The sequence below is a fragment of the Chlorocebus sabaeus genome, chromosome X, assembly GCF_047675955.1.
Source record: "Chlorocebus sabaeus isolate Y175 chromosome X, mChlSab1.0.hap1, whole genome shotgun sequence".
Taxonomy (NCBI): domain Eukaryota; kingdom Metazoa; phylum Chordata; class Mammalia; order Primates; family Cercopithecidae; genus Chlorocebus; species Chlorocebus sabaeus.
In genome coordinates, this window is record NC_132933.1 from 133,058,752 (window position 1) to 133,081,499 (window position 22,748).

The 22,748-nt window shown below is 42.9% G+C and overlaps 1 protein-coding gene across 3 annotated transcripts in view; it reads left to right on the forward strand.

Annotated features, from left to right (window-relative positions):
* The window catches only part of SH3KBP1 (SH3 domain containing kinase binding protein 1), a 355,677-nt gene that overhangs the window by 52,057 nt on the left and 280,872 nt on the right, over positions 1–22,748 (forward strand). For 2 of the 3 annotated variants that reach the window (XM_007991227.3, XM_007991229.3), the window contains exon 2: positions 342–499. In XM_007991227.3, the coding sequence (XP_007989418.1) occupies positions 342–499 (158 nt within the window). The remainder of the gene's footprint in view (positions 1–341; positions 500–22,748) is intronic. The other variant, XM_037986385.2, reaches the window with a different exon arrangement.

Below are 22,748 nucleotides of genomic sequence, written 5' to 3' on the forward strand. Positions count from 1 at the left end.
TGTCTGTACAGTGAGCTCAGGGAGACAATGCTGGACAACCTCTGGGTAGGGCAAATGTTGTTAGCTGGCTGTCATCATGCAGCTTCCCCTCTGAAGCGCCTGCTGGCCCCAAGACCTGTAGGCCACCCTGCCTGTGCCTGACCACGGACCAGCACTTTGTGGTTTCTGTGCTATAGCCTTCAGGTTAACCAACATTGGGTTACCGTGTGTGGCCCTGTTATTTTGAATATTTGTAGAGGGGAAGTCCCTTTAATGTGACTTTACTGGCCTTCAAGGGATACTGGGCCTCAGCCTTCTCCAACATCTGACCTAAATTACTTTGTTTTCCCTATTCCTTCCAGTGGAGGCCATAGTGGAGTTTGACTACCAGGCCCAGCACGACGATGAGCTGACGATCAGCGTGGGTGAAATCATCACCAACATCAGGAAGGAGGATGGAGGCTGGTGGGAGGGACAGATCAACGGCAGGAGAGGTTTGTTCCCTGACAACTTTGTAAGAGTGAGTACAAAGCAAAACCCTTTTCCTGTCTCCTGTGTGGGCTCTGCTGACCAAAGGCTATGGGGGCGCTTGAGGATGAATTGCATGAACTCTCTTAGGGGATGGCTTGAACTCCTTTGTGATATCAAGAGAAGCATGTATAGTTTTGCCCTTGGTATCTGGGATACTTGTTTTGAAATTGCTTTTTTAAGGCTCAGGATGATCTCTTTCCACTGTGTATCACTTCCTAGAATATGCTAAGGTTGGGCACAGTGGCTCACACCTGTAATCCCAGCACTCAGGGAGGCTGAGGTGGGCAGATCACTTGAGATCAGGAGTTTGAGACCAGCCTGGCCAATATGGTGAAACCCCATCTCTACTAAAAAAAAATACAAAAATTAGCTAGGTGTGGTGGCATGTGCCTGTAGGCCAGCTACTTGGGAGACTGAGGCAGAAGAATCGTTTGATCTCGGGAGGTGGAGGTTTCAGTGAGCCCACATTGTGCCACTGCACTCCGGCCTGGGCAAGAGAGCAAGACTGTCTAAAAAAAAAAAAAAAAAAAAGTAAAGCTTGTTAAATTGTTGTATGTACTTGTTTATTTGCTTTGGGAGTTTAAAATAATTTTACTTTTTTCTATTCCTTGCAAAATGGAGGTAAAACTCAGTTTTGACCACTTAAATGAAATAACAATTAAATGTAGAATTCAGCCAGACATGGTGGCTCATGCCTATAATCCCAGTACTTTGGGGGGTTGAGACAGGAGGGTCACTTGAGCCCAGGAGTTTGAGACCAACCTGGGCAATATAGGGAGACCCCTGTCTCTACAAAAATAAAATAAAAAAATTAGTCAGGCATGGTGGTTTGCACCTGTAGTCTCAGCTACTTGGGAGGCTGTGGTGGGAGGATCACTTGAGCCCGGGAGGTTGAGACTCCTGTGAGCCATGATCATGCCAGAGCACTCCCTGTCTCTAAATAAATAAACAAATAAATAAATGTAGAATCTAAATTATGGAATGCCTTTTTTTTTTTTTTTTTTGAGATGGAGTCTCGCTCTGTCGCCCAGGCTGGAGTGCAGTGGCGCGATCTCCATTCACTGCAAGCTCCGCCTCCCGAGTTCACACCATTCTCCTGCCTCAGCCTCCCGTGTAGCTGGGACTACAGGCGCCCGCCACCACACCTGGCTAATTTTTTGTATTTTTAGTAGAGACAGGGTGGTCTCAATCTCCTGACCTCGTGATCCACCAGTCTCAGCCTCCCAAAGTGCTGGGATTACAGGCGTGAGCCACTGTGCCCAGCCTATGAAATGCTTTAAATGAATGAATGAATATAGAATTCAAATTATGCAATGTTTTCCACCTTTGTATTCATATTGCCTTTTTTCTTTTTCTTTTTTTTTTTTTTGAGACAGAGTCTTGCTCTGTTGCCCAGGTTGGAGTGCAGTGGCATGATCTTGATCTCAGCTCACTGCAACCTCCACCTCCCAGGTTCAAATGATTCTCGTGCCTCAGCCTCCCGAGTAGCTGGGATTACAGGCACGTGCCACCATGCCTGACTAATTTTTGTATTTTTTTTTTTTAGTAGAGATGGGGTTTCACCATATTGGCCAGGCTAGTCTCAAACTCCTGACCTCAAGTGATCCGCCCACTGCAGCCTATCAAAGTGCTGGGATTACAGGTGTGAGCCACCATGCCCGGCTCATATTGCCTTTTTGATAGGAGCAATATCATTTTACCTTACCCTTTTATGTCCATGAAGCATTGAACAAAACTTACTTCTTCAGTAATGTTTTGAAAATTATGCCTTTTGGAGAAGTCATTTACAGGTTAATTATAAAAATGTAATTCATTCATATTAATAAATTACCACACAGTTGTAAGTAATACTTTGAATTGTTGGGTAGAAAAGGATCAACTGGAGGCTGTTCCTCATGGGGAATATTAACTAGGTCTAAAAGTCCCCATGCCATAAACTTTCTATCTCATACTGGAGAAGAATGGATTGTTCTCAGAAGAATGGATTGTCCTCAGTAGGAAGACCTGCATGCAGAAGTCCCCAGGTCCCCTGCTGTAGTCTCCCTGTTACCAGATAATACTTAAGAGGACTGTGCCTTGGATACAGGGAGGCAGGTAGTATGGGGAACCTTGGGCCCACAGAAGCAGGTGATCCCCACCAAAGGAGCCCTGAGGGCTGGGTGGGAGGGGTTTTTTTAATGACAAGGGGTTGTTGATGAAAAATGTGTGATGTACACTGGACTTCCAATCACTATCGTTTCAGAGTCTAAAATGAATAGAAACCTGTTTAAATCTTTCTTTAGGATCTTGTCTCAGGGTGATCCCACTAGCATTTCTGTTTTCTTTTCTCTTTGGTGTGAAAAGGCTGGGGAGAATTTTGTAGGGAACATGCCACTAAACATTGCTTTCTGGAGTTGTAGGAATATAGGCTTTCCCTGCACTGGACTACACTTGGATCCAGCCTTTCTCTCCCATTTTAAGAGTGGGAAAGTGCTGCATCTGGGCCACCACAGATCGACTCTGTGGAGGTGTGAATGGGAGTTCTTTTGCATATCCAAACAAAGACCCCAGTTTTAGGAAAGGAGCATCCCTGAAGTTGAGCTGCATTCTAGTGTGGAAAGAGGGTTTTTCCAGATAAAAGGGGCAGTTGTTAGAGTGAAGATGAAGGAGGAAGGAATGACAGAGGGGGACTTTGGGAAAGAGAGAAGACCCTGGGAAGGAGGGAAGACTGTGGGAAGGATAGCAAGATTGTGAGAAAGTGAGCAGGACTGTGGGGAAGAGAGAGGAGGGCCCTGGGAAGGAAGGAGGACTGTGGGAAGGTGAGGCAGATGGTGGGAAAGAGGGAGGAGGACCCTAGGAAGGAAGGAGGACTGTGGGAAGGGGAGAAGGATCATGGGAAAGAGAGAGGAGGACCCTGGGAAGGAAGGAGTACTTTGGGAAGGTGAGGAGGACTGTGGGAAAGAGGGAGCAGGACCCTGGGAAAGAAGGAGGACTGTGGGAAGGGGTGGAAGACTGTGGGAAAGACAGAGGAGGACCCTGGGAAGGAAGGAGGACTGTGGGAAGGGGAGAAAGACCATGGGAAAGAGATAGGAGGACCCTGGGAAGGAAGGAAGAATGTGTGAAGGCAAGGAGGACTGTGGGAAAGAGGGAGGAGGGCCCTGGGAAGGAGGGAGGACTGTGGGAAGGAGAGGAGGACCGTGGGAAGGAGAGGAGGACCATGGGAAAGAGAGAGGAGGAGCCTGGGAAGGAGAAGGGACTGCAGCATCAGCTCCAGTTTTGAGGGTAGGTAGTATTTTGAACACCTTTATGTGTCTTATTGGCCTAGTGTCACCTCATTTTAAACCATGAATCTACAGATTCAGAAAACTGAGTTGGAAGGCACTGAGAAAGCCTATGGAATTTGCTCATAGCATAGGGCTGGCACGCTGTCAGTGACTGTGGAGGGAACCAGGGCAGGGAAATGCAGTGCAGGAACTGCCCACGTGAGAGCTGGAACCTGACCCTCCCCCTGCTCAGAGAGGACTCCTTGCTGTGAAATGGAGGTGATGTCTTGACCAGAAGGTCTCGCCATTGCCCCATCTGCTCTGCTTTGGGCTAGGCCAGTGTGGGCATGGCAGCAGGCTCCTGTCCTGTGGCTTCCCATGGGCTTTGGCTCAAGGGAAGCCCTGGTGGGAGATGGCAGGGAGGGAGGGAGGCGAGTGAGATTGGGAGGCGGGGGAAGGCGGTTATCCCGCCAGCTCCCTGCTCATGTGGATTTTGGGCTGGCCCTGTCCCTCACGGGATGGGTGGCTGCTCCAATCAAGCTCACCTTCCTCCTTACCCATCTCTCCTCTTTCCTTCAGGTCTGGGGGCTCCCTTGTTTCAAGTCCCGGGCTACCACCTTGGGCTTTCTTTATACCTCACCCACCCTGTGAAAGTCTATTAATCCTACCCGAGATTACCCTAATTCGAGTGGGCCATCTGTTTCCTTTTGAGAACCCGACTACCTCATCGGCCTGTTCAGAGGATTAAACCAGAGAATGCTGGAAATTGTTTACCACAGTGGCCAGCCCCCTAGTGAGTGTGCCGCAGTGCTGGTCACTGGGTGAGGGAATGGGTCCTCTCCTCTGGGCCTGAATTGCCCTGCACTCACCTGCTCAGGTGTCCTCTAGTTTCAGCTGGAGCACTTCAAGGGAGGGGAAGTCATGCTCTTGAGAGATGCTTGTTCTACCTAGGGCAGAAAGGATGTAGCAGGAGTGGCTGGGGCTGCGCTACTTGTAGCTGTCACATTTGGCAGAAAAAGAAACTTCTATTCTTTCAGATGGCTGAGTCTATTTTCAAGTCTTCACCCACTGGAAATGTTTTAGGCCTATTATTGAAAATTCAGTAGGTGGATGCAGTGGAGTTTAACAATAACCAGGACTCTGTAGAGAATTCTAAAAGCTGAAAAAGCATCTTTAGGTAATAATTATCATATTGGCATAGGTGTGCACTTTTGAAAGTAGCTTTATGCATGTCCTATTTGATGTAAGAATAATGTGTCCCCAGATTGAATTGGGTAATCTTGTGGAATCTCATTTGTTTATTTATTTATTTGAGATGGAGTTTCACTCTCGTTGTCTAGGCTGGAGTACAATGGTGCAATCTCAGCTCACCGCAGCCTCCGCCTCCCAGGTTCAAGTGATTTTCCTGCCTCAGCCTCCCGAGTAGCTGGGATTACAGGCATGCACCACCATGCCTGACTAATTTTGTATTTTTAGTAGAGACAGGGTTTCTCCATGTTGGTCAGGCTGGTCTCAAACTCCCTACCTCAGGTGATCCGCCCGCCTCAGCCTCCCAAAGTGCTGGGATTACAGGCGTGAGCCACCACGCCCGGTCAGGAATCCCGTTTTTATACCCACATGCCTTTCTGTCCATGTTACCACTGTCAGAGAGCCTACCTTAAGCATTTTCTTTTTTTTTTTTTTGAGATGGGTTGTACTCTGTTGCCCAGGCTGGAGTGTAGTGGCATGTTCACGTCTTAGTGCAGTGTCGATCTAGACTCAAGTGATATTCCCACCGCAGCCTCCTCACTAGCTGGGACTATAGGCACACACCACCACACCTGGCTAATTTTTGTGTTTTTAGTAGAGATGGGGTTTTGCCATATTGCCCAGGCTGGTCTTGAACTTCTGGCCTCAAGTGATCCTCCCTCCTCGGCCTCCCAGAATACTGGGATTACAGACATGAGCCACCATGCCCAGCCAAGCATTTTCTTGATTCATTTAGCAGATCCTTATTCAGTGTCCCATTTGAGCATGGTTCTCCAGAGTGTTGGGATTCCTATCCACCTTCATCTCAGTGCAGTCTCAGTCTCTCAAGAGAAAAATACTAGCCATTCTGCAGGTATACTGAGCACCAGGCCATCCCATTGTTAAGAAGATACGTGTGCTTTGTCAGCTCTCGGGCTATTTTTTATCATGCAGAAATGTACCCAGCTAGGCCACATGCCTTTTTAGGTTTATCTCTCTTTTATTTAATTTGTTCTTATTTTATTTATTGTAAATATGGAAGAAGAATCTTTTAAAATCTCCCTTATCTTTCTTTTCTCTCTCTCTCTCCCCACCCACATCTTTTTTTGAGACAGGGTCTCATTCTGTCACCCAAGCTGGAGTGCAATGGCGTGATCACGGCTCACTGCAGCCTCAAACTCCTGGGCTCAAACAATTCTCCCACCTCAGCCTCCTGAGTAGCTGAGACCACAGGTGTGAGCCACCACACCTGGCTAATTAAAAAATAAGTGTGTAGCGACGGGGTCTCACTATGTTACCTAGGCTGGTGTTGAACTCCTGGGCTCAAGCAGTCCTCTCACTTTGGCCTCTTAAAGTGTTGGGATTATAGGCAAGAGCATGTGCCTGGCCCCCACCCACTTATTTTGGAATATGTTTTTCTTTTTCCCTCCCCTTTACAAAAGTATTCATTTTTAAGGTGAAATTTATGTAGGGTAAAATGCACACATCATATGTCTATGGCTTGATGATTTTTTCTTGTTTCTACGTCAGTGCGTACCTCTATAACCACCACCCAGATCGATACTATTTCTATCCCTCTAGAAAGTTCCACCATGCCTATAAAAGGGAAGGGGGAAATGTCAGAGGCGTTGGAACCAGAGCAACTGCATCTTGAATAGGGGTTAGGTAAAATAAGGCTGAGACCTACCGGGCTGCATTCCTAGATGGTTAGGCATTCTAAGTCACAGGACGAGATAGGAGGTCAGCATGAGATACAGATCATAAAGACCTTGCTGATAGAACAGGTTGCAGTAAAGAAGCTGGTTAAAACACACGCAAAATAAGATGGCGACGAGAGTGACCTCTGGTCATCCTCACTGCTACACTCCCAATGGTGCCATGACAGTTTACAAATGCCATGGCAATGACAGGAAGTTACCCTATATGGTCTAAAAAGGTGGGGAACTCGCAGTTCCGGGAATTGCCCACCCCTTTCTTGGAAAGCTCATGAATAATCCACCCCTTGTTTAGCATATAATCCAGAAATAACCATAAAAATGGGCAACCAGCAGCTCTCAGGGCTGCTCTGCCTATGGAGTAGCCATTCTTTTATTCCTTTACTTCCTTCTTTTTTTTTTTGGAGAGGGAATCTTGCTCTGTCATCAGGCTGGAGTGCAGTAGGGAGATCTCAGCTCATTACAACCTCTGCCTCCCCGGTTCAAGCGATTCTCTTGCTTCAGCCTCCTGAGTAGTTGGGACTACAGGTGTGTGCCACCATGCCCAGCTAATTTTGTATTTTTAGTGGAGACAGGGTTTCACCATGTTGGTCAGGATGTTCTCGATCTCTTGATCTTGTGATCCGCCTGCCTCAGCCTCCCAAATTGCTGGGATTACAGGCATGAGCCACTGCGCCCAGCCACTTTGCTTTCTTAATAAACTTGCTTTCATTAAAGAAAATAAAGAAAAGAAAAGAAAGTTCCATCAGGCCTTTTCCCAGTGATTCCCCTCCCCCAAGGGAATTGATCATCATACATTACAGTTTTGCCTGTACTAGAATTTTATATAAATGGAGTCATACAATATGTGTTCTTTTATATATGACTAGTACACAACAAAATGTTTTTGCGTACATCGGTACTTTGTTCTTGCTGTATAGTATCCCATTATGATGAATATCCCATAATTTGTTTATCCGATATTTTGTTGATGGATATTTGGGTTGTTTCCAGTTTGAGGATTTTATTGATAGAGGCTCTGAACATTCTTGCATGTTGTCTTATGGACATTAGCACTAATTGCTCTTACATATACACACATGTAAGAGTGGAATTGCTGCTGTCACTGACTTTCAACCTGTTGATTTTTCTCTGTGTAAAGCTGTGGCTTCCATTGGGTGAGGGGAGGAGGTGCCATACCTGTGCGTGGAGCCTCATTTGCACCGCACTAGTCAATTTAGCTAATCAGCCTGAATCTTTTCATAATGTAGCCACCTATGAATATGACTGCTGAGGCATTCTGATGCACAGAACCCAATCTCCCAGTGCTGATTTGATTATTGGGCCCCAGGAACTGACAAAGACTGATTCTTAATTTTTTTTTTTTCTTTTTAGACAGTCTTGCTCTGTCACCCTGGCTGGAGTGCAGGGGTGGGATCATAGCTCACTGTAGCTTCAAACTCCTGGGCTCAAGTGATCCTCATGCCACAGCCTCCCAAGTAGCTAGGACCACAGGTACATGCCACCTCACCCAGGTAATTTTTTTGTATTTTTTTGCATAGACGGGGTTTCGCCATGTTGCCCAGGCTGGTCTGCAACTCCTGTGCTCAAGTGATCCTCCGGCCTCGGCTCCCAAAGTGCTGGGATTACAGGCATGGGCCACCGTGCCTGGGCGGGTCTTGCTATGTTGTTCAGGCTGGTCTTGAACTCCTGGGCTCAAATGATCCTCCCGCCTTGGCCTGCCGAAGTGTTGGAACTGCAAATATGAGCCACTGTGTCAGGCCTATTCTTATATTGTTAAAAACATACAAAGAGCATATGTCAAAGTTTCATTGAACTTATTTAATGAGGGAACTAGCAGAATAGCAAAACCAACTCAGTGAGGATAGGAGGAACTCAGTGGAAAAAAAACTCAGTGGAAAAAGGAATGTTCAAATAAGATTGCTAAGTTAGGTTCAAAACTGGTTCATGTCTTACAGAACAATAAAATCTTTACCTTTGAGGTTATCATCTCTACCAGAAAAGAAGAAAGAGAAAACAGCATGCCTTATCATTTTTCTACATTTTCTTCTGACTTTTGTAGGATTGTAAAATATCCTAGTAGTGTTAGTTAAATCAAATTACATTTTCAGAGTCAGATGACCCTCCTGGTGGGGGACTGGGGGAGTGCGTATTAAAAATGCAATAGCAGGACATTAAAAGGTCACATGATCATCTTTTTTGCCTAGTTTCTAAGTTTTGGGTTTTTTTTTTTTTTTTTTTAACAGACCATGACACACCATAATATGGGGTACAATAATAGGAAAAACTAGGATGAGTTCTTAAAGTCATTTAATGAAGAAAAAAAAAAAAAAAAGAGACTGTGCTTCTGGGACCTCAGACTGCTACCTAAAACAGAAAGCCAGGCACCTATTTCAGGTAGATGTGGACTCTTTCACAGGGGTTAATTGTCCCATGTTGGATTTAATTACCAGTATCTTCCTTTTAAAACCTTACCCTCAGATCCAGACAACATTGTTCTTTAGTCGAGCAAAGCATGTGTAAGCAGCCTTTTTCTGAGTTCTCCTGGAAGGGACTCACAGCTATACATTTTCAAATGAATTTTAAAAGAAAAAAGCCTTGAAACTATAGCTCGGGCTGATGTGCATGTGTCTGCCTCCTCTTTTAGGGGACATTTGTCTGTTAGGGGACATTTGATAAAGTTCAACAGGACACAGGCCCTCAACATTTTGTAGCTCACAGATAGACATGTGGAAGGCAGGAAGCTATGATAGGGGTTAAAAGAATATGCTTGTTGATCTTTAAATTTATCTGACTCTGTGAGGAAGTGAACTGTTTTCTCTGCCTGTTTTTGTATGTGTTCGGCAAAAGTACATTTTCCCCTCTGCCTGCCCAGTTGTTGACGGGTGAAGTGTGTAAACTTGCAACTTGCGTGTCCTATGTGTGCTGAGCATGACCATTTGCAGCTCGCTTGCCGTGGCCTCAGCTTTCATTTGCTAGGTGTTTTAGATCTCTCTTTGGCACATTTAGAGCCCATTTTGATATTTGTTTAAAGTGGTTTGTGAATGTGGCTGTTCTTTTTTGATCCATGAGGCGAAAGGCCAGTATTTTGCAAAATTGTACCACTCCGAGATAAAGCTCACAGTTACTTTGTTCTTCTTGATTTAGGAAGGGATCACAAATCTACTTCTTCAACAAGTGTCATAAAGTAGATTTTCGGGTTACTGTTCTACATTCAAAGACCCTGACATGGATCTCTTTAATCACATTTCACTTTTCTTTAAACTTTAAACTCAAGGGCCATTAATTTTGTGAATTATATGGATGAATATTTTCAAGATGTTTGTCTCTCTTCACAAGGTAGCAGTAATTTTTCTGGGTTTGTTAATTAATTAATTAATTAATTTATTTAGAGACAGTGTGTCATTCCATCACCTAGGCTGGAGTGTAGTGGTATGATCATGGCTCACTGCAGCCTCAACCTCCCAGGCTCAGATGATTCTACCACCTCAGCCTCCCAAGTAACTGGGACTATAGGCATGCACCACATCACCTGTTTTTGGTTTTTTAAAAAAATTTTTCGTAGAGATGAGGGTATCACTACGTTGCCCAGGCTGGTCTTGAACTCCTGGGCTCAAGTGATCCTTTCACCTTGGCCTCCCAAAATGCCAGGGTTATAGGCGGGAGCCACTGTGCCCAGCCCAGGTATGTATTATAATGTGCAGAGCCTCATCTTGCTCACAACATTTAGTCCTGGTGTCCTTGGGCATGTGGGCATCTGCTGTGTGTTAGGCACCAGAGGATATAAATTCAAATGAGACAGACTGAATGGAATATTGTCACAAATGTAACTTCTCCTAGAGGATGATAGTTTTAGCTCCTATGACCTGCCTTTGGGAATTCAGTGCTTTAAACATTGTTCTACAAAGATACTCTGTAAAGATGGTCCAGATTAAAATGCCACTTGAGAAATTTCTGGCTGAATTCATCCGGCAACTGTTAGAATGTGCTAAATGAACCTACAGTTAGCTTTTTGGCCCTGATGGCTGTGTTACTTTATGGAGTAATAGTGGCTGCATTCTATTCAAGACTTACTGGCTGCCTGGCATTGTATGTATAATCTACCCATGTCTGTCTGTGTACAGTGACAAAAATTTGTTAAGCACTTACTGTATGCCAGGCAGGAATGAGGCCAAGCCCTTTCCATGTTTTTTTGTTTGTTTGTTTTTTGAGATTGAGTCTCACTCTGTCACCCAGGCTGGAGTGCAGTGGTGCAATCTGGGCTCACTGCAACCTCTTACTCTCAGGTTCAAACAGCTCTCGTGCCTCAGCCTCCCGAGTAGCTGGGATTACAGGCGTCCACCACCATGCCTGGCTGATATTTGTATTTTTAGTAGAGACGGGGTTTTGCCATGTTGGCCAGGCTAGTCTCAAATTCCTGATCTCAAACAATCCACCTGCCTTGGCCTCCCGAAGTGCCAGGATTACAGGCATGAGCCACCATGCCCAGCCCCTTTCCATGTTTTTAAAATCTAATTAAATTCTTCTACCACTCTATGACAGGTAACTGAGGCATATCAGTGTTAAAAGCCATACTCACAGTCACACAAGCTAGTGAGGATCAAAGAGAGCATTGGAATCCGGGCCAACTGGCTGTGCAACCTGAGCTCAAGCGGGCAGCATTATCTGGGTGTCTGAATTGTCCTGATAGAACTGTGCTCCTCACCATTATTGTCTGCTGTATTATGCCTTCCCCAAGTGTCCAATCAGGTGGAATCATGGTATTTAACTTATTTCTGTCTGCATTTTAAAGAATTCTCTTCAAAAGTTGGCTATTTCAACTCAAAAGAATAACCTTTGCCTGGATTTATGGGCTTGCACTGTTTTTTCCTACAAATTCTGAAATTAAGTCAATTAGGGAAAATATTATTAATTTGTAAGCAAACGTCGTTTTGCAGTGTTCAGCAGGCTATGCTTTCTAGAAGGAGCTTGACTGTCTTTTCTATCAGTGGTAAATAATCAAGATGTATGACTATCCAGTTGTTCCCCATCCATGGGGCCCTCAAAACCAATCGATTCCAGCTCAAATTATTCTTGAAACTTTAAACATACAGTTTTCTTTCAGAAAAACAATTTCTAAAACTAACAACTGGAACCTGTTAGATTCTGTTGTGAGAAATGTTATTCCAAGTAGGGTCTGGAATAATTAAGTACAAGTGTGTTACCAATAAGAACCCACATCATTTGGCGGTTTCTTCAGGCTTTGTAACTGTTGTAGTGCAGAAAATGTGGTAGAGGGGGGCGGTCTTGTGACTCAGGGAGGGCTGTGACCTCAGTGAGTTTTAATCCCCTGACTGAGTTGATCGTGGTGATTATGCATAATGGAATCTTATTTTCTTAATGGCAAGATTATTGAATCTTAGCTTGGAAAGGGACTTTAAGATCATGTGTTTTAACCCTTAGCTTTCTATCAGATCAAAATCTAAACCAGCTGAGATATCGCCGTGATCATTATTGGATATTTAAACTTGTTAAGCTTGGGGCTCCCACAGCGACTCCATGTCAGTGTATTTCTAACCTAGTCCTGCTCCAGGTGCACTACAGCATCAAAATTTTGTGATGGGGGCAGGAGTAGGGATAGAAGTCTTAGAAGCTTTTAAAAAGTTCAGGTGATTCTGCTGCTTGATAAAGCTTGGGCATTCATTTTGCACAATGGTACTGATAGGGCAGTACCATGTTTTTAATTCTAGTTTCTTTTCTCAAGAACATGAATTGGTAGCTGGTGACTTCAATTTGAAAATATTTTCATCTTATTTCTAAAGTAGCTTTATGAATAAAGTATTACTAGCTATATTAGTGAATATATAAGTAAACACAATCATGCTGGAAATTATTTTAAAAGTTTACCACAAATACACAAAGAACATAGTGATACGTAAACAGTGCTCGATTTAAGTCCATTAGAATTAATACATTCTGGCTGGGTGTGGTGGCTAACGCCTGTAATCCCAGGACTTTGGGAGGCCAAGGTGGGCGAATCACTTGAGGCCAGAAGTTCAAGACCAGACTGGCCAATGTGGTGAAACCTGTTTCTACTAAAAATACAAAAATTAGCCAGGTGTGGTGGTCCATGCCTGTAGTCCCAGCTATTCAGAGGCTGAGACACAAAAAATCGCTTGAACCTGGGAGGCAGAAGTTGCAGTGAGCCGAGATTGTTGTACTGCACTCCAGCCTGGGCAACAGAGTGAGACTATCTCAGAAAACAAAAACCAAAACAAAAGAGAATTAATACATTCTAATTGCAGAACTTCTGGACTCAATAATTAACTCCATCCCACTCTCTACCTGGTGGTGGCAAGGTAGGCACAATTTCTAGGAATGGTCCTCAAGATTCTACTCCTAAGTCCCCACAACTTGTACATGTGATGAGCTATCACTCCAGTGATTTTGTTATGTTATATGGCACAATTGATCTTTAAGCAGGGAGGTGATCCAGGTGGGCCTAACATTGAGTCCTTAAGAGAAGAGAACTTTCTCCTGTCTAGTGGCAGAAGAGAAAGTCAGAGGAGGACTTGCTGCTTTGAAGAGGGAGGGGTCATGTGAGAAGGAAATGGGCAGCCTATAGGAGCAGAGAGTAGACTTTGGCTGGCAGCCAGGAAAGAAATGGCGACCTCAGACCTACAGCCGCAAGGTAGTGGATTCTGCCAACAACCTGAGTGAATTTGGAAGTGGGTTATTCTTCCAAGCTGCCAGATAAAAGTCTAGCCTATTCACATCTTGATATGTGAGACCTTGAGTGAACAAAGAACCCAGCTGAGCCTATCAGGACTTTTGACCTACAGAACTGTGAGATAAAAAATGGGTGTTGTTTTAGGTAACCCATGGCAGCATTCCCTCATTTGCTGGCATGTCGTCAGTGGAGACTGACTGGGGATTCAGGACTTCCATCCCTATCCTCCCACTCAGCAGTGGTAGGCAGCTCCTCCTCCCCACTAGAGAATGGGGAAAATCTTGGAGAGGAGGGAGCTGAAGAAAGGAATTAATTAAAGGAATATTCCTTGCCTGCATTAGAAGTCCTGGGCAAACAACTCCTAACCCACCTACATGTGAATCTGACTAGAACAAACATGTCAAAAAGTTTAGCAATAGAAACTTTAACACGGAATATCACCCAGGTTTTCAGAATGACCTCTAAGTAACAGAGATGAAGCAGACCAGAATAGTACTGCAAGGGCTCTGAAATTAAACTACCATTAAAACTGTAGCCAACAAAAATAGCCCAGGATGTGCATACTTAGCCTCAATAGGGTTAATGCCTGCTAAAATTTAAATAGTATCTAGAGTCTTGTAAGATAATAACCCAAATGCCCAAGATACAATTTAAACAATCACTTGTCATACCAAGAACCAGGAAAATCACAACTTGAATGAGAAAAACTAGTCAACAGATACTAATACGGAGAAGACTCAAATGTTGGAATTACCTGACAAAACTTTTAAAGCATCTATCATAAAAATGCCTTAATAAGCAATTTCAAACACTCTTGAAACAAATGAAAAATTAGAAAATCTCAATCTCAGCAAATAAATAGGTTTTTTAAAAATGGAAGTTATTGAACCAAAAAATAAACAAGTTATAAAGCTCACCAGATGAGCTCAATAATAGATGACAGAGGAAAGAATCAGTGAACTTGAAAATGGATCAATGAAATTTACTCAGCCTGAACAATAGATAGAAAATAGTCTGTAAAAAATGAACAGTGCCTCAGAGGCCTATGGGACAATAACATCAGATCTAACATTTGTGTCATCAGAATTCCAGAAGGAGAAGAGAAGGTTATGATAATAAACAATATTGAGTGAAATGATGACTGAAAACTCACCCCATTTGGCAAAAAGCATAAATCTTCAGAATCGAGAAGCTGAGCAAAACCTAAACAGGATAAACCTAGAGAAATCTATGCCAAGATACATAATAATCAAGCTTCTAAAAATGAAAGGCAAAGAAAATGCAGCAAGAGAGACATGACATATACTTACAGGGAAGAGTGATTTGAATGACAGTGAATTTCTCCTGTAAAATAATGGAGTCCAGAAGGAAGTGCACAACATTTTCAAGGGCTGAAAGAAAAGAAAGATGAACTCTGATTTCTTTGGTGAAAATATCCTTAGGGAATGAAGAGAAAATGAAAACATTCTCAGATGAAGGAAGTCTAAGAGAATTTATCAATAGCAGACTTATCCTTACTGCCTAAAGAAAGTTTTTTAAACATAAAAGAAATGGCAACAGAAGAAAGCTTGGAATTTCATAAAGGAGAAAACAGCAAATGGATAAAAATAGGGAGTATGTATAATAGGCCAAGTATACGGTATGTGTCATTAATTTTTGTTTCTTTTTGTTGAGACGGAATCTTGCTCTGTTGCCCGGGCTGGAGTGTAGTGTTACGTTCTCGGCTCACTGCAATCTCTGCCTCTCAGGTTCAAGTGATTATCCTGCCTCAATCTCCTGAGTAGCTGGGATTACAGGTGTGCACCACCATGCCTGGCTAATTTTTGTATTTTTAGTAAAGACGGGGTTTCACCGTGATGGCCAGGCTGGTGTCAAACTCCTGGCATCAGGTAATCCACCCGCCTTGGCCTCCCAAAGTGCTGGGATTACAGATGTGAGCCACTGTGCCCGGCCTGTATCATTAATTTTTAAAAACATGTTTGATGGTTAAAGCAAAAAGTATATCATCTGGTGTGGTGTCCAATATATATAGAGGTAATATGCAAGAAAATTATATTTAAGAGGTGGGGAGGATGTAAAAGAACCTAACTGGAAGTAAGGTTTTTACACTTCACTGAAATAGGAAAATGTTGATCCAAGTAGTCTGTGATAAGTTACATATGTATATTGTAATAACTAAAAAACTCTAAAAATTACTAAAAGTATAACTACACAAAGAGATATACTAAAACTGACTATAAATAAAAGGAAATTCTAAAGAATGTACAAGTAACCCACAGGAAGACAAGAAAAAGGAAACAATGATAAACAGAGTGAACAAACAGAAAACAGATAATACAATGGCAGGCGTAAGTCTTAACATGTCAATATGTTTTTTTTTTTTTTTTTTTTTTTTTTTTTTTGAGATGGAGTCTCTCTCTGTTGCCAGACTGGACTGCAGTGACACCATCTCAGCTCACTGCAACCTCTACCTCCTACGTTCAAGTGATTCTCCTGCCTCAGCCTCCCGAGTAGCTGGGACTACAGGAGTGTGCCACCACGCTCAGCTAATTTTTGTATTTTTAGTAGAGACGGGGTTTCACCATATTGGCCAGGCTGAGCCTCGATCTCTTGACCTCGTGATCTGCCCGCCTCAGCCTCCCAAAGTGCTGGGATTACAGGCGTGAGCCACTGCGCCCAGTCGTCAATATGAGTTTTAAATATACCAATTAAAAAATAGAGATAATAGATTAAAAAAAAACTTGACTCAACTATATGCTGTTTGTAAGAAACTCACTTCAAATATATTGATATAGGCATGTTGGAAGTAAAAGGTGGAAAATGTATACTATGCAAATATTAATTTTAGAAAAGCAGAAGTGGCTACATATAATATCAGATAAAAACACATTTTTTTCAAGTACCCATGAAATATCTGCCAATTTAAACCATATCCTGGGTCATAAAACTAACCTCAATATATTTAAAGGAATTGAAATAATATAAAATGTGTTCTTTGACCATAAGTAATCAAACTAGAAATCAATAACGGAAAGATCAGAAAATCTCCAAACACTTGGAAATCAAATCACACACTTCTGAATAATTCACAGGTCAAATAAGAAGTCTCAAAAAGATTTAAAAATTACATAAAACTGAATGAAAATGAACATACAGCATATTAAAGTGTGTGGGACACAGCTAAAGCAGTACTGAGAGGAAAATTTATGGCATTAAAGTTTACATTAGAATGCAGGAATGTTCTCAAATCAGTAATCTAAGGCCCTACCTCAAGAAACTAGAAATAGTGAAATAAGCCCAAAGCAAGCAGAAGAAGGAAATAATGAAGATAAGAGCAGTAATCATTGAAGGTGAAAACAGAAAAACAACAGGGAAAATCAATGAAAAAGCCAGTTCTTTAAAGACCAATAGGCTGGGTGCAGTGGCTCATGTTTGAAATCCCAGCATTTTGAGAAGCGGGAGTGGGAGGATCACTTGAGCCCAGGACTTTGAGACCAGCCTGGGCAGCGTAGCAAGACACTATTTCTCAAAAAAAAAAGAAAATAATAATAATAATCAAAAACTAGCTGGATGTGGTAGTGCGTGCCTGTGGTCCCAGCTACTCGAAAGGCTGAGGTGGGAGGATTACTTAAGCCTGGGAGGTTGAGGCTGCAGTGAGCTGTGATTGTGCCATTGCACTCCAGCCTCGGTGACAGAATATGATCCTATTTCAAAATAAATAAATAAAAATATCAATAAAATGGATAAACCTCTAAAAAGACAGGCAAAGATGAAAAAGAAGACACAAATTAGCATATTAGGAATAAAACAGGTGATATCACTACAGATTCTGCAGCTATAAAAGGGACAATAAGAGAATACTAAAAACAATTATATGTACATACATTTGACAACTTAGATGAAATGAACCATTTCCCTGAAAATCACAAACTACCAAAACTTACCCAAAGAGAAATAATGTCAATAGTCCTGTAACTAACTGTTGAAGTACAGTTATGCATTGCTGAGCAACAGGGATATGTTCTCAGAAATGCATTATGAGGTGATTTTGTTGTTGTGTGAACATCATAGAGAAGTGTACTTATACAAACCTAGGTGGTGTAGCCTACTACACACCTAGCTATATTGTATGGCCTATCACACCTAGGCTACAAACTGGCACAGTGTGTTACTGTAGGCAGTTATGACACAATGGTATTTGCATATCTAAACATATCTAAATATTGGCTGGGCACTGTGGCTCACACCTGTAATCCCAGCATTTTGGGAGGCCAAGGTGGGTGGATCACTTGAGGTGAGGAGTTTGAGACCAGCCTGGCCAACATGATGAAACCCCGTCTCTACTAAAAATACAAAAATGAGCTGGGCATGGTGGCCTGTGCCTGTAATCTCAGCAACTCAGGAGGCTGAGGCACGAGAATCGCTTGAACCTGGGAGGTGGAGGTTGCAGTGAGCTGAGATCTCACCACTGTACTCCAGCCTGGGCAACAGAGCAATACTCTGTCTCAAACAAACAAAAACAAAACCATATATAAATATAAAAAAGGCACTTAATACAGTAGAAGTATGGTATTATAATCTTATGGGGACCATTGATGTATATATTGTCTATTATTGACCAAAACAATGTTATGCAGCATATGACAAAACAATGTTATGCAGCATACTTAGGTATAAACTTAACATGTACAGGATGTGTATGCTGAAAACAGCAAAATGTTGTTGACAGTATTCAAAGAAGATCTAAATAAATGGAGAGACATACCATATTTATGGATTGGAGTCAATGTGGTAAAGATGTTGATTCCCCCAAATTAACCTATAGATCTAATGTAATTTCTATCAAAATTCCAACAAGATTGTTTTTGTAGCTATAGACTAGTTTATTTTAAGATTTATAAAGGGAATTTATAACTATAATTATAATTATAACTAGAATAGTCAAAACATTTTGAAAACAATTTTGAAAAAGAAGAACAAAATAGAAGGAATCTACCCAATTTTATGACTTACTTTAATAGCTATAGTAATCAAGACAGTGTAGTAGTGACACAGGAATAGACACATAGATAATCTAAGGAACAAACTAGAGAACCCAGAAATAAACCTACACAAATATGCCCAAGTGACTTTTTGACAAAAGGGCAAAAGCAATTCAATGGGGGAAGGATAGCCTTTTCAACAAATGACCCTGCAGTATTTGGACATCCATAGACAAAAAAGTGGACCTCGGCCTAAATCTAACATCTTATTAAAAAATTAACTCAAAATGGATCATGGATTTAAATGTAAAACATAAAACTATAAAAGTGTTAGAATTAAACATAGGCAAAAGTTTTGGGGACCTAGGCCTAGATGAAGAGTTCTTAGATATCATACCAAAAACACAATCTTTTTTTTTTTTTTTTTTTTTTGGCGGGGGGCAAGAGTCTTGCTCTGTCACCCAGGCTAGAGTGCAGTGGCACATTCTCAGCTCACTGCAGCCTCGACCTCCCAGGCTCAAGTGCTCCTTGTGCCTCAGCCTCCCAAGTAGCTGGAACTACAGGTGCGAGCCACCATGCCTGGCTAATTTTTTGTATTTTTTGTAGAGATGGAATCTCCCTATGTTGCCCAGGCTGGTCTCAAACTCCTAGACTCAAGCAGTCCACTGCCTTGGCCTCCCAAAGTGCTGGGATTACAAGTATGAGGCACCATGCCTGGCCAACACAATCTATTAAATAAAAAAAGATCAATTAGACTTCATCAAAATGTGAAAAGGATGGAAAGGTAGGTTACAAACTGGGAGTAAATATTTGCAAACCACATGTCTGACAAAGGACTTGTATCTAGAATGTGTAGAGCTCTCAAAATGCAACAGTAAGAAACCAAAACAATCAAATAAAAATGGGTGAAATACACGAACAGACATTCACTGAAGAGAATATGCAGATGTAAAATAAGCACATGAAAAGATGTCCAACATCGTTAGTCATTAGAGGAGTGCAAATTAAAACCACAACGAGAAATTACTATATATCTATTAGAATGGCCATTAGGATGGCTAAATTAAAAATGGTGATAACACCAAATGCTGGCGAGGTTGCAGAGAAACTGGTTCTCTCATATATTGGTGGTGGGAATGTAAAGTAGTTCAGTCAGTCTGGAAAATAGTTTGGCAGTTTCTTATATAAATATGTGCTTGCCATAGGAAACAGCAGTTATACTTTTGGACACTCATCCCAGAGAAATAAAAACTTAAGTTCACAGAAAAACCTGTACACAGATGTTCATAGCAGCTTTATTTGTAATAATTGCAAATTGGAAACATCTTGAATGCCTTTGAGTGGATGAATGGTTAAACAAGCTCTGGTCCATCCATACCATGGAATACTACTCAGCAATAAAACAGAATGAACTGCGGATATACACAACAACTTAGATAGATCTCAGGGGCATCATGCTTTGTGAACAAAGCCAACCTAAGATGTTACACACTGTATGATTTCATTTATATTACATTCTCAAAATGACAAAGTTACAGACTTGGAGGGCAGGTTACTGGATGCCAAGGGACAATGACAGGGTGTGGGGAAGACTGGTACCACAATAAAGGGGTAGCATGAGGGAGTTCCTTTTGAAGATGGAATAGTTCTGTATCTTGATTGTATCTTGATTGTGATCCAGTGTGTAGATTTGTGCACATCTACACATTGGATCAAGTTGCAAAGAGTTACACACAAATCAGTGTATGAAATGACTGGTGAAAACAGAATAAGGTCTGTAGTGAATGGTATTGTACCAATGTCAATTTTTTTTTGATATTGTACTATAATCATATATCATCACTGAGGGAAGCTAAGTGAAGGGTTCATGGGACTCTGCACCATTTTTGTAAGTTCTTATGAGTAGATAATTACTTCAAAAAAATTTTTAAAAATATCTCCAATGGATCTCAACCTTGGCAGCACATGAGTATCATCCAAGGAGCTTTAAAAATCCCGATGCCCAGGCTGCATCTTAGTCTCACCTTTATCTCTGGTTGTGAGTCTCAGCATTAGTATTTTTTAGGATTTCTAACTCTTGTCCTTTTTGTTTTCCATTAAATTAAAAAAAATAATAACCATCACCAGAACCATACCATTTTCCCATACACTGCAGTTCTCCAGCCCTTTGTGGGTGATGGGTAATAGATGACAGGTGTTTCAGTTCTTTCTCAGGAGGTCAGACTCTGTCATCCTGTTGTCATGGCTGAGGCTTGGATTTGGGGAAGCCCCACCCCCAGCTTTGAGCAGGTCCAAGGAGGCATTACCACTTGGCCTGTCTGTGGTTGGCCTGGAAACTGGAGGGCCAATGACAGAAGTAGAGTTGGGAGGAGAAAAGAAGGATGGAGGAAGAGAAAAGTAGGGGTGGAGTGTGAGGGGAGATGTGGGTCTCAGAGACCCTGTTGAGCCTCACACTGGGCCTAGTCTCTTGGGGCAAGCATGTTTGAGGAGGAGAAAGCAGGGGAGGGGGAGATGAATGTTGGGTGTGGGATTGCAATTTATGATAGGGAGGTCAGGAAAGGCCTTATGAAAAAAGTGATTTAAGTCAAGACTTGAGGATGTGAGGAAGAGCTTTGTGGGAATATAGGGGAAAGAGCCCTTGGGGCAGTGGGAACGGCATGTGCAAAGGCCCTGCAGAGGGCAGTGTCCCTGGCTTGTTGGAGGAACAACAGAGAGACCAGTGCACCACCACTGCCTGAGGGAAGAGGACAGGGGAGAGCAACAGGAGAAAGGGTTAGAGGTCATAGGGCTCCAGATCACAGAGGGCTTTGTGACTTGTGAGTCTGGGTGACATGGGAAGTAACTGAGGAGGCTGATGTGACCAGAGACGTTTTAACAGGTTCCCTCTGTCTGCTGTGTTGAGAACAGACTGCAAGGGGAAGGGTGGAAGCGGGGAGAGCAGTTTGGAGGCCCTTTGCAGGAATACAGGGGAGACCAGGGAGTGGCAGTGGGAGGGTGAGAAGTGGTCAGGTTCTGGATATTTCTGTAAGTATAGCCAACAGGATTTGCTGGTAAGACTGGGGGTGTGGCAGGAGAGGGAGGAGGGAGAGATGACTCTAAGATTTTTGTCCTGTGCATTAGGAAGCATGGTAGGGATGTGGGTCTGGAGTGTGGGGGCCAGGTCCAGGCTATAGATAGGAATTTGCACAGCTGCCTGGCCGTCAGCCCAGCCCCACCACAGAACCACCTCTGGCACTGCAATTCCTGTTTGATGCAAGGATGACTGCTTTTCTTACCTGTCACCCTGTGATGTGAGATCATGCATGCAGAGCAACTTGGTAAATATTAATTTGTCAACAAATATTAGCTATTAATATCAGTATTAAGCCACTCCAAGACACTGGAGAAATACTTAGATGGTGTTTAGCAGTTTGGTACTGTAGGATTCGGATGCTGAGATGGAGTTAGCAGTACAGGAGGTTTGTTTGGGGGCTGCGGGGGATGACACCCTTGAATGATGAGAGGGCACGGGAGCAGGGCAGGGAGAGCCTCAGGTGGTGATGCCAGTCTGTCCCAGTCAGCCTAGCAGGGGGCTCCTGGACAAAAATTGCGCCATGGAAGCAAAGGAGAGATGTTAGCCAAAGGGCACAAACTTTCAATGACAAGATAACTTCTGGAGACCTGCTGTGTGGCATGGTAACTGGAGTTAATAATCATGCATTACATACTTGCAATTTGAGAGTAACTCTTGCGTGTTCTTACTACAAACAGGGAACTCTGTGAGGTGATGAATCTCTTAATTAGCTTGATTGTGATCATCATTTCACAGTGTATACATAGATCAGCACGTTGTACACCTTATATTAATACAGTTTTTCTTTGTCAATCATACCTCAGTAAAGCTGAAAAAAAAAAATGGGCAGAAATGGCCAGGCTCTAGGACTGCACTCCCCAGATTAGTGACCAGCTGTGGGCTCCTCAGTGGGAGCATGGCCTCTGCTAGAAAGAAAGCTGAGGGACATCCCGAAGGTGGAGGTTTGTTCTTTCCTTCTTGTTGTTGTTGTTGTTGTTGTTTTGTCTGTTTTTGGAGACAGGGTCTCACTCTGTTGCCCAGGCTGGAGCGCAGTGGCACAATCATGGCTCCCTGCAGCCTCAACCTCCAAGGCTCAAGTGATCCTCCCACCTCAGCCTCCCAAGTAGTTGGGACTACAGGCGCGTACCACCACATCTACCTAATTTTTTGTTGTTGTTTTTTGAGACAGGGTCTTGCTCTTTCACCCAGGCTGGAGTGCAGTGGTGTGATTTTGGCTCACAGCAACCTCTGCCTCTCGGGCTCAAGCGATTCTCCTGCCTCAGCCTCCTGAGTAGCTGGGACTACAGGTGT